At 33.0% G+C, this 12,668-nt stretch overlaps 1 protein-coding gene across 1 annotated transcript; it reads right to left on the bottom strand.

Annotated features, from left to right (window-relative positions):
• Positions 1 to 334: 334 nt before the first annotated feature.
• LOC140063664 (uncharacterized) lies at positions 335 to 9,439 on the bottom strand. Its single transcript, XM_072110109.1, has 6 exons — positions 9,312 to 9,439; positions 8,758 to 8,852; positions 8,319 to 8,556; positions 7,950 to 8,096; positions 7,721 to 7,806; positions 335 to 3,065 (listed from the first exon to the last, which is right to left on the bottom strand). The coding sequence occupies exons 1-6, from the start codon at positions 9,381 to 9,383 to the stop codon at positions 2,153 to 2,155; spliced, it is 1,551 nt and encodes a 516-aa protein (XP_071966210.1). The 5' UTR covers positions 9,384 to 9,439; the 3' UTR covers positions 335 to 2,152.
• Positions 9,440 to 12,668: the final 3,229 nt, after the last annotated feature.

The following is a 12,668-nucleotide window of genomic DNA, read 5'->3' as shown; positions in this document are numbered from 1 at the left end:
TGTAATGTCCTTTTAATTTAACAGTAATAAGAATATATCCCACTGCTTGCCATGTGCACGATTATTTTCTTTATATAACCTTAAATATGGTATTATATAATTTATATTACAATAGTACAAATATAATAGGACACAGTAGTATATATGTGCAAATTTGAGTTTATTTGATTTACTATGAGGCTATTAAAGAGTTGGACAGGACAAGGAAATGAAAAATTAAAACACAATGATAAATGCTCCTTAATTTAAGTTCTGAAAAGTATGTTTGTAAAGCAATTATTATGAGGGTGAACATTTTTGCTGTTAAACCTTTGTGAATGGAGAAAAATCCTTAAATATATATTACAGTAGTAAACTTGAAATAAATGTTACTGGTCATTGTATTTATCATTGACTGAGTTAGACCATTCTGAATAAATATGTACACAAATCTATATATAAATTTACGTAAGGGCAAAATTCGATAAATCGCGGTTTATTTCTAGAATTTTTACTCGATGGTATATAAAGTTGGTTCGTACTTTCGGTACTGATATTAACCACCTGATGTAACCCTATTTACTAATTAAATTGAGTTAGATAATTAGTTATTGACGATTAAAACGAATTTAGGTTCAACGATTTGCCCCAAATAGGGGTGTTTTCCGATCGTGGTATACACTGTCTAATGGATGTCCAACTTGAAAAATACCCGCACACAATAATACTAGGACGCTTCGCATTTTCCTATCTCCTCCTATGATAATTGTTTTTAATAGCTGAAAACCGGTTGAACTGCCCGAGTACAGCATCATAATGTTGAAGACAGGCCGATTTTCTTTAAAAAATACTATTTTGATAGATTTAATTTACGTTTTTACAAATGTATTGATTTGCGATGAATGGAACATTCCAATCTCTCAGTCTGCCAGTTTGGTTTAACACAAGTAGGTAAATTTATGAGCCCTTGGAGAATAAACTTGCAATACTTTGACAATACAGTACTGCAAATACCTATTAACCATTTTTGGTCGTCATTTGAATCGAACATTTCTTACTGTGAATACTGTTAGATGTAAAAAAATATATACAAACATTTCTTACTGTGAATACTGTTAGATGTAAAAAAATATATACAAATAAACTTTATTACTGTGATTATGGGTAGGCTCTACTGTTAGATATATAAACACGTAATATACAAATAAACTTTATTACTGACAGTTGCTTCTCAACGTTTGCATTAATTAATAATTACAAAAAATATAAACGTCGTAGTGGTGTATCGTTACATGTACTTTACTATTTCAATCGACTATGACAGTGACAGTTTTAACAAAGTATTAAATCGCAAATGTTTTACTATATTTAGTCACCGTTAGTGGTATATTATTTATAGGCCTATAAAAAATGAAAACAATATTTCGTTACTGACGTGGATAAAGAATATATTTAAAAATTGTTCCTCTTTGTACCTATCCTCTTTCCCATACCTCAACCCTAATTGGGTTTCTTTAAATGAATAAACAAGTTGGACTCATTTTGTGGTAAGTTTCTCTTTCGGAAGTAATTCCCAGGGTGCTAATTTTGGTTGACTACATAAATCATTGTGTCTACTTATTCGTTTCTGTAAACGGCAATGTATTATAGTCCTACGGTACGTGCATTTAAAATCGCCAGATTTTTTATTCTGAAATTACTGTGTATTCGAGAACCATCTGTGGGCACGACCTAGATGGTACGCGAGCGAAGCGAGCGTACCATCTAGTTAAAACAATAAAACTAAGGTCACAGTGACAAAACTATCTATACATTACATCAATATTTATTATAAAATTTTACAAATTTCATTATTTAGTCTGTACATACTATACGGTATACTTTTTATTTATCATATAGAAAAGCATATTGTAACCAATTTCATTTTTTAAATAAAACAAAGATTCTTGTATTTGTACTGCATGCGACTATTCTATAGTCTCATCTAACACCCTCCATAGTAGTGCCATGCAATTTCTAACCCTCATTGCTACATTCATTGGCAATAGATTTTCTCTATCCTTCCATCACATATGGTTCCTTTGTATGATAACCAGTTCCATCAGGTCACTAGACCTCTCCAGATATTTGTAACAGTAGTTGGCATATGTAACACAATAAGTGTCATACCAGGTTATCGATAGTCCCTTCTTCTTCCTCTACTATCACTTTGCCTTCTATGATCCCTTTCATCTCTATGATGATCTCTTCTTTGATCCCCTTCTCTTCTACTATTTTCTCCAGACCTTCTTGTATCCCTCTTTCTATCAAAATCTCTCTGTCTGTCGACATCCTTTTGCCTGTCGACGTCCCTCTGTCTATCGACATCCCTCTGTCTATTATCATACCCATTTTGTCTGTCTGAATGTCTACCATCTCTTTCAGATCGGTGATTTCTTTCCTCTTTTACATGAACTTCATGCCGCCTTCTGCCATCAGAGGAATTGTACAATTGCTTCTTTTCATGCTGTCCCTCACTACGTCTCCTTCCTCCATTAACCTCGCTTTCCTCATTAGAACTTGATTCCTGCTGTTTTCTTTGTCTTCGCTTCTTCCTGGTATCAACTTCGCTTTCTGAACTACTACTGCTACTAGATTCACTGGAATCGCTTGATTCCGTTTCTTGCTTCTTTTTCTTTCGTGACTTTCGTCTGTTCTTTACGTCATCTGAATCACTACTTTCTGGTTCTTTCTTAATTTGTCTTGATACATGTTCTTTTGAATGCTTTCGCACTCTGTCATTATGTTCACTTGAATTTCTTTTTTTCTGTGACTTTCTTTTTCCAGATCTGCTTTCATCTTCAGAGTCACTTTCAAAATCATACTTCTGTTTCTGCAACTTTTTCTTTCGGGAATCAGTATCAGAAAGAGATTTTCTTTTCTTTAATTTTTTCTTTCTTGATTTCTTTTTCTCTTCTTCTGCAGAAGAGTCGCTATCACTATCACTTTCTGAACTAGAATACTTTCTTTTTCTAGATTTCTTTCGTTTCTTCTTGTCATCACCGTCTTTTAACTGAGCTTGTTTTTTCTCCAGTTTGTCAAGTTTTCTGAAAAATAAAATAATCAAAATGATAAATTCGGTGAATTTTCAAAGTGTATATTGGTGGTGGTCACAAAAGCTAAAAAATAGACACCCTATTAAAATTAATAACTACATACATTAACTGCTGTGGTTTATTAGGTTTATACTATCCTAATGTATAACAGTGATCAATATGTACAGAAACACTGCAAAAAATAACAAAATCTAATACCTTACTATGGGCCTGTTTCGATAACATTTTTAAATAATTTTGTTGAGGTAAATTAACTACCTTGTCCATACTTTTTTAAATTGTATAAATCATTTGCCTATGCAGTATCATCAATTTTGTTTTCAATTTTTTAAATTTTATTTTGATTGAAACATATTTCGGTACTTGCATATATATTAATTTTAGTCCAGTCAATCTATGACAAAAAAGGGCGTAACCCAAAACAAATTGCAATAGTTTCCAAACCTTTTTTATTTGCTTTTATAAGCATCTGGGAAGATCATTTCCAAAATCTACCAAAATCGGTTCAGTGGAACATACTTTTTAAGGGGTTTTAAGGTCATAGGGGTCAAATTACACATTTTTCTATTTTGAAAACTACTAGGCGTAGCATGTTAATTTTGGTGTCAAACTATTCAGAAGACCCATATTTATATGTACTCTAATGAAACCTTTTTACCAAAAATTACAGGAAAACATGTTTTTGACATTTCACCTATTTTATTGTATATTTTCGTATATTCGTATCTTAGTAACCAGTGGGCGTAGATGAGCGTTATTTGCGTCAAACTACTCAGAAGGTCAATGTTTATATTAGTTCTAATGGAAAAGATTCGTGTAAAATGACTGGAAGTCATTATTTTGACCTTTGACACATATTCATTATTTTAGATTTCTCAGTAAATACATTTCTTATATCTCAGTAACCACTAAGCACAACTTCGTCAATTTTGTGTCAAAAGATTCAGAAGACTCATATTTATATTCACTATAATGAAAAAGTTTTTTAAAAAATGGATAGAAACTATGTTTTTGACCTTTGACCTATTATACCAGTATATTTGTTTATATTTACTCTAATGAAAACAAATGCAAATGTACAATATAACCGAAAATCATTATTTTGACCGTTAACATTTTCTAGTCGTGTCATGAATAAATCTCGAGTCTCGAGTATAACATTTTAAATTTGACCAAATAATAAGTGCGGCGATCTGACAGACGTTGGGCTGGAATATCAACTGATCTTGCCACAGAACAGTGTCTTATGCGTACTGTAGCATAAAAACAAGAGGAGGTCTAACAAGAGGGCGAGGATTAACAGAAATTCAACGACTTGTCTGGGTCCTTTCAACTCCAGTCTGCGCCAAGATCAATCATTCAATGCAAGAGTTCACTAACGTGTCGTATACTACCAGTGAACAACATAAAGAAACAACATATGCCAGAAAGATGAAGGACCTCAGTGATGTACAAGACATATCAAGGTATCTGACACAGCGAAATCCATTCAATACAGACAGTACAAAATCACTGACAAACATTGCAACTGGAGTGACGGCACATATCAATGTAGACTGTGACAATGCCAAGCATGTAGGTCAACAAATTGTGCAATCAATGACAAACCAAAAGGTCGCCGACTACACATTTCTGAAAAAGAGCCAATCCATTAATGAACTCTAAAAGCGCATTGAAGATAAAAGGTCAATGTAGATCCTTTACTTCTATTTCAACGACTTGTAACTGCCGGCACAAGATGCGATAATGCATCAGATATATTTAGATTGTTTGAATCACCAGATATGATGAGGTCTGCAAATAAAGCTAGTTTAGCTGATAGTTTGTGGTCAACAGCAATCGAGGTTGCTCCAGAACCTCCTGATCAAATTCAGTACGTCTTAGATGGAGGAGCACTACTTCATAAAATTCCATGGACAAGAGGGGCTTCATGGGGTGACATTATGAGAGTATACACTAAATATGTTTCTCACAAATATGGAAAACCCATTGTTGGTTTTGATGGGTACGATAACTCACTATAAAGTACAAAAGACTGTACACATACAAAGAGAAGTGGTGGTGGTGGTGTAGCTGTACACTTTGACCAATCTATGACCTTACAAACCAAAAAAGAAGAATTTCTGTCAAACGTTCAAAACAAACAAAGATTCATTAAGATTTTGGGAAATAGTCTTGAAAAAGAAGGTTGTACTGTTCACCACGCAGAAGCTGACGCTGACTATCTTGTGTCGAAGATGGCTCTGTCCTGTGCAGAACAAATAGGCACGGTTGTCATCGCAGATGATACAGATATCCTAGTCCTCCTTATCCACCATGGTGGTCACACCAAACTTAATGTATGGTTGGTTCAAGCCAAACCAAAGGAAAGAAACTAAAAAGGTGCAACGATGTTGGAACATTGCGGCAACAAGACTTGACCTTGGCAGCGATGTTTGTAAATATATCCTATGTTGTCACGCGTTCCTTGGATGTGACACGACATCGCGATTTTTTGGTATTGGGAAAATCAAAGCAGTAACTAAAGTAAGAAGTGACTGTTTCTTTTCTGAACAAGCCAAAGTGTTTATGACTTGTAAGGAGGTAATTGCAGCGGGTAATAACGCCATTTTGTCTTTGTATGGTAGCAGCGATAATGAAAACCTAGATGAGTTGAGGTTTCGTAAATTTCATGAAAAGACTACATGCAGTACTAAAGAAGTTCATCCACGTTCTACCCCCAACGGCATCAGCGGCCAAGTATCATAGTCTAAGGGTGTACCAACAAGTTCAAGTTTGGCTTGGAAATGAAGAAAATGTACCTCCAGATAAATATGGATGCAAGATCAGCCAAGGCAGGATGATACCATATTTGGCGGACAACCCCCCAGCACCACAATCGCTCCTACAAATCATAAGATGCAAATGCAAAACAGGCTGCTATAATATGAAATGCAGCTGTAGGAACAATGGATTAGATTGCTCCATGGCATGTAGTGAGTGTCGAGGTGTATGCGCATTTCACTAGATAATAATGAAGATACCGATTCTGAAGATTCAACAATGGGTTTGTAAAATCAGACGATTGGTAAATATTCTCAACCAGGCCTATTTGGATATTTTTCTGTTTTGTGTGTTTTTAGAGAGTAAATATAAACAGAATAATGAATAGTTAAATGTTATCTTGGGTGCTGATCTATGAAGAAATATAACACCAATATATTGCCCCAATTACTAAACGTTTTCTGGATAGATATCAAAGGTCAAAATAATTACTTTCGCATTGACTATATACACAGACATTTTTTATTAGAGTGGATATCCTTCTGAGTTGTTTGATACAAAAAATGCTCATCTAAACCCATAGCTCACAAAGATACAAATATATAAATATAATAGTTGAAAGCTTCCGGTCATTTTCTGTAAAAATAGTTTCATTAGAGTAAATAAATATGGTTCTTCTGAATTGTTTAACACAAAAGTTACGCTTATTGGTCACCGAGATACAAAAAATATATTTAGTGAGATATGAAATAAAGAATATATGTTAATACCACACAACACTTTTTCATTAGAGTGAATATAAACATAGACCTTTTGAATATTTTGACACAAAAAATGTGTTGGTTACAAAGATATGAATATACCAATATAATAGGTCAAAGGTCAAAAGAGTAGTTTCCGTTCATTTTTTTGTAAAAAGTTTTATTAGAGTGAATATAAATAAGGGTCTTCTGAATTGATTAACACAAAAATTACGAAGTTACGCCTATTGGTCACCGAAATTTAATTAGTGAAATAATATAAAATAATGAATATATGTCAAAGGTCAAAATGATGTCGTCTAGTCATAATACACAAAACGTTTTCATTAGAGTGAATATAAACATAGACCTTCTGGGTATTTTGACACCAAAAACGCTTGTTTACGCCCAGTGGTTACCGAGATATGAATATGCCAAAATAATAGGTCAAAGGTCAAAAACATGGATTCCGGTCATTTTTGATAAAAAACTTTCATTAGAGTGAATATAAATATGGGTCTTCTGAATTGTTTGACACCAAAATTACCAAGTTCGGCCAAGCGGTTAATGAGATATACAAATATATAATTTGACCCTCATGACCTCTTGACCCCTTAAAAAAGTATGTTCCACTGAACCGATTTTGGTAGATTTTGGAAATGTTTCTTCCAGGAACATATAGAATCAAATAAAAAAGGTTCGGAAACTATTGCAATTTGTTTTGGGTCTATCGGTAGATTGACTGGACTATTTTTACTATACTAAAATCTGTTCCATCAGGTAGCATTTGCTATGAAATGACGACGATGGAATTATTATTATCTACAATAAAGTTGGTTAGGCGAAATGTGACAGTAGATAAAAATGTTAGCGCTGTGAGAGTTGACCTTATCTTGACCTAGGGTTAAGTTGAGGTCGATTTGAAACCATGGTTTGCGTTTCAGCTAAAATTGCTCAGTTTGGGGACAGTTCTCTGGGCGATTGAGACTGCAATTAATTTGGGGGATTTGTAATCATTATTTTTGTGTGTACTGAGTGGGTCCTATGAGTGATGGAATGCAAATATGGTTTTCAATTTTACATACAAAATTATACTTTCTGAAAGGATAATAACACAAATGTAACAGATATGGATTTACTTACTTGAGCAACTTCTTCTTTTGTTCACTTGATAAAGACTTCAAGAAAGCAATCTCATCACCCTCATCATCATCACTATCAACAAGTTGCTTAAAAAGATTTTATTTTTTATTAGTAACACAACATACATTATCAAGTTTTTGATTTGCGTTGTCTTTGACAGCTCTTATCTCTCCTCAGTGCTTCTTTTTATGTATCACTGAAAGGAATAAATAATTAGACTTGGTCTTACCTGGTTATATGCAGCTGTATTGACTTGACGCCCAAGCACACTGGTTTTCAATGCGAGGCCATCCTCTCTCATACCATCCATTAATTCTTGTTTCTTCATGCTTGGCCCTGTTTGCTCATCGACTGAGGATTTGTTAAATAATGGGCACTAAACAAAATAAAATGGTACTATTATTTAGCAATATCAAAAAATAATAAATGATGTGCAATATGTACTATAGTTGTTTTTATTTATGAATTTATTTGAAAAACACAAACACAGATAAGGACACAGTTTATATTTGGTAGAATTTGAAATATTAAACCATATTTTCACTAATTGGTATCATAAAAGAAAAAATGTCGGATTTGAATTAAAGAATATCCTTACCTCTTTGTCAGTGTTGATATGACCCCAATTGTGGCATTTGATGCATTTAACATTTCTGACAGCGATTCCGAATGGCTGGTCACGAATTTCCATATCCTTGGCATACGACTCGCGTGGCGCAGTTCTCTGCCACTCAAACTTCACTTCTTCACCTTTCTCGCTATCACGCTCCATTCCTTTCGGTGCTTCGTACATGAAGGTCAATCCATGTTTAACCTTTTCATCTCCCATCATCAACCTGTTGAAAATATAAGAAATTAAACAAAAATGTAGTACTACAGAACCACTGATATTTAAGTATTAAAATCGTTTCAACTCAAAAATATTATTTGTACATTAATTACTGTACAGTATACCATCACCATTGTTCAATACACCTTGAATTATTATTACAAATTAAACACAAATTAAAACCAGAAAACCACTATACAATACAAACCTGTTGTTTAAGGTATCTTGTTCCTTTTCATATTCTGCACGAAGTTGTTCTTGTGCCTCTCTCTCCTTTGAGTTTTTCTGTTCGGCCATCCATACCTGCAAGTGGGAAGATTGTTTGTATATTTATTAATCTTAAATTATAAAGTAGGAAGTAGCAGCATAATTAGCCTACCTACCCTTAGGCTAATTACTTAGGCTTGGCCTACTACTAGCCTACTAGGCTAGGCCCTAGTTACTATTTTAGTACGTTAAAACAGAGGTTGCGCCCGATATCTAGGCCTCTGCGATTTGGTACGAATCGATCCGCAATGTGAAAGGTATGTTCTTTGCCAGAAACCAACACAACCACCAGCCCACTAACTAGCCTAGGCGGCTAGGTAGGCCTACTACTAGCCTAGCTAGCTAGGTAGGCTAGTACTAGGCTAGGCCTAGCCTGGCCTCTAGAGTAGTAGGCCTAGCCCACACTAGGTCCTAGGCCTAGGCCTAGAAAGAAGTCGCCCGGAATTCAGTATCCTATTTATAAAGTTAGAAATATGATTTTTAAATATTACCTACCCTTTTTATGTTATCATATGATGATGGATGAAACCACTTTTTACACATGTAATTAGCAAAAGATTTCCCCATGTTTATTTCTGCCTAGCTAGGCCACTGAAGAATGGGAATGACCGAAGACGACTCGACACGACGAACGCGATAAAAACGACGATTTTTAAGGTCCGACGCCACCAACGCCAATTACAAAGTATACTATGACGCGCAAACGATGCCTTAAACAGAGAATACAGGAAGTCATCTTATGAGCGAAAAACTTTATTTTCACGAAATACGTAAATCAACAAACACAAGTTGTTTTTAATTATATGGTCATGCTAAAAGAGAATATTCGAAGGAATCACCTTTAAATTTAGATCAAGAGAGAAAATGGCAAACCAAATATATCTTTATGAAAGGCTATAAACTAGTGGGTGTTGGTGAATCCACAAGTATATGAAGGTTCAAACTTGTGTGAAAATGAATCGAAAAAATTTAGTATGGTCTACCATATACTTAACTACTATTGCACAAAACAGGGCTGAGGAATGATCGCAATGATAGGCCTTACACACGCTGAATAATGAACATTTTCTCATACCATAGAGATATCATGCAATTCTATAATACATTATAATTATATTATATTATTCCTAATAAACTTATATGATAGTAATAATTATAATAATCACAGATTAAACATAAGTGAATAGAAGCTGTTATGTTTAAGTGAAAAAATGGAATGTTTTTTTTATTCATGAATAAATTGATGGGTATTCCAATATTTCAAATACAATTAGAATTTTTTTAAATAATTTGTTTACATGTGAATTAAGTGCATTTTAAGTGGTAATAAAAAAGCAACATGTAAAACAAGTTTGTACAAATTATTTTATCTTAATGGAGAAAAAGTGGTAACATGCCAAGTATGATTAAATATACAGTAAAAATATACGATACATCTTTACAAGATGCATAGACAATTCTCAATATAACCAATAAAACGTTTGCATTTTTATGAATTTTTCATTTCAATAAAAATATAATTTCAGGGGGAAATTGTAAATGGGAGTTAAAAAACCAATATGATACCAATAAAATGAATCAATATAAAATTATAAACTTAATGAAAATGTCCAAAAACCACAGAAATAAAAATAATTATCCTTATCATATTATTTTAATTATGTTTCTAGTTTTTGTGTTTAAAAATTATTTTATTTGTTTTTCTATACAGTGATTTTGCAAGATAACAGTGTACGTTTTAGCCCAATGTCAGGCCGATAAAAATCAGTATGACTTCAGGGAATACTGTAGCCAATATCTTTCTATTATTTCTATTTCATATTGTTCTCATGATATTATATATTTGTTTAATGTTTCATTTTAACAATTTACATGAGTTATTTAATACATTGTTTAGAATTATAATATATTGTTGCAATAAAACATGTACAAATTAAAACTGTTAAAAAATAAAAAATGTTTCATTTATTTATAGATCATCAAAATACATATATACACTAAAATATTACAGAGCTTGATGGCAATTACATTATATGGTATGTGATGATGCTGTCCTCTATGCAAGAGTAAATTGTAATGTGTTTGTGACAAAAAAAAATGTGATGTGCCCATGGACATAATGGTGTCATATCACTACCATATTTGGGAATATCACTAACATACTTGGGCACATCACAAATTAGTTTAGTGTAAAAAATACAGCTTTACTTGTGGCTTTAAAGAGTCACTATCGAATTTGAACAATACCATAAAATGATAGTGTTGAAATGGTTAGGACATCTTCTGCATATCAAACAGAAGGTACCAGGTTTGAATCTCCATTGGGTCAGCATTTTCCCTATTTTCATCATTCATAATTAATTTATCTAAGCTGATTGGTGACAGTAGCTTAGGCTGCTTCTGTGCTTTCATGGCAGTTTGTGAATATGACTTTATATTTTCTTCTTGCATCTTGATTGTTTAATTTGTTAATTTGCATTATATTTTGTAAAATGTATCTTTTGCCTTAAACAATACTAATAATAACTAGATTTAATTCGTCACTATGACGAATTATAGGTTATATGCATTGATAATTAAAATAAAGATAATTGATTTTTAAAAGATATTTTGATTCATTGATTTTCTCAGATTCTTTAATTATTTATAATATATGATAGGACCTTGCTAACGCGAATACAATAGCCGGTATCACAATCCGATCAAAGATCCCTCTGCGTATAATGTCATAAACCACATTTGCTGTTACATAATAATAAAGACATAAGTTATTTTTTATCTAGATTTCATTATAAATCATGTGTATAATATATACACTAAGAAATAAATTTGAACAAACAATACGGTTAATAAAAAAAAAATCTTATTTCGTTTCCCAAGGTGAGACTCGATCTCGGCACCTGGAGTGCCATAGACACGAGCACACACCACCGAGCCATACACAACTGACTAAAAATTGTAGAAAAACTTCCTCCGTGTATTTACTATGCAGTAACCACTTTGATGCAGATAGATTATTACATACCGCAATGAATTATAATTTTTTACTATGATGACATCTCTAAAAATGTACAAAAATGATGCACTGTCAAACTATATACTTTTAACTTTAATATATGAACTTTTGAAGGATGAAAGTTAATGTTAAGTTTGTTATTTTGGCCTAAGAAAATGTCATAATTTGTTTGATTGTCGAAATTATTTTTTTTAATTTAATATGCAATTAATCATGGCTTAATCAACTTTTGTTCCCTTAGTTTAATAATAAATCATACATAAGATACATACACTTCAAGAAAATGAAATAAAAAATATGTGTTCCCGAGCATTCTGACGATCTATATTAATTTTAAAATTTAGCATATTTTCACCATTTTGTTAACTTACACGTGCGTAGCCTGTCACTTTTGACGTGCTCGTATAAGGCAATTACGCGTTGAAAAGTGAATAAAATATGATGATATTATTAAAGAAAGGTTGTACAACCGAAATCGGACAAAAAGAGTGCGCATTAACGTATAACGCGCAGTGCGCGTGCAAAAATCTGCGCACTCATGGCAATTTTTTAAACGCTTAAAATTGCCTGAAACGTACTCTAATTTCATCGAAAATAAATTTTGACAATTTTGAACATTTTAAGCGCGCGTACGCAAGCGTTATATGCGCTACGCACGTAACTGTATTGCCATATGATGAAATATGACCTGAAATTTATGAGTACCAAATTTTGTTTAATTGTGATTCATGCTTGTGAAGATATGATTACAAACGTGATTTCGTAAAATCGCGCGTAGACCGCGTAATTTTTGATTACGCATCGTGAAAATATAACCACATCGATTCCTGGCCATA

This window comes from Antedon mediterranea, chromosome 1, assembly GCF_964355755.1.
Source record: "Antedon mediterranea chromosome 1, ecAntMedi1.1, whole genome shotgun sequence".
NCBI lineage: Eukaryota > Metazoa > Echinodermata > Crinoidea > Comatulida > Antedonidae > Antedon > Antedon mediterranea.
The sequence above is the reverse complement of the archived record's forward strand: the minus strand, read 5'-3'. Positions and strand labels throughout refer to the sequence as shown.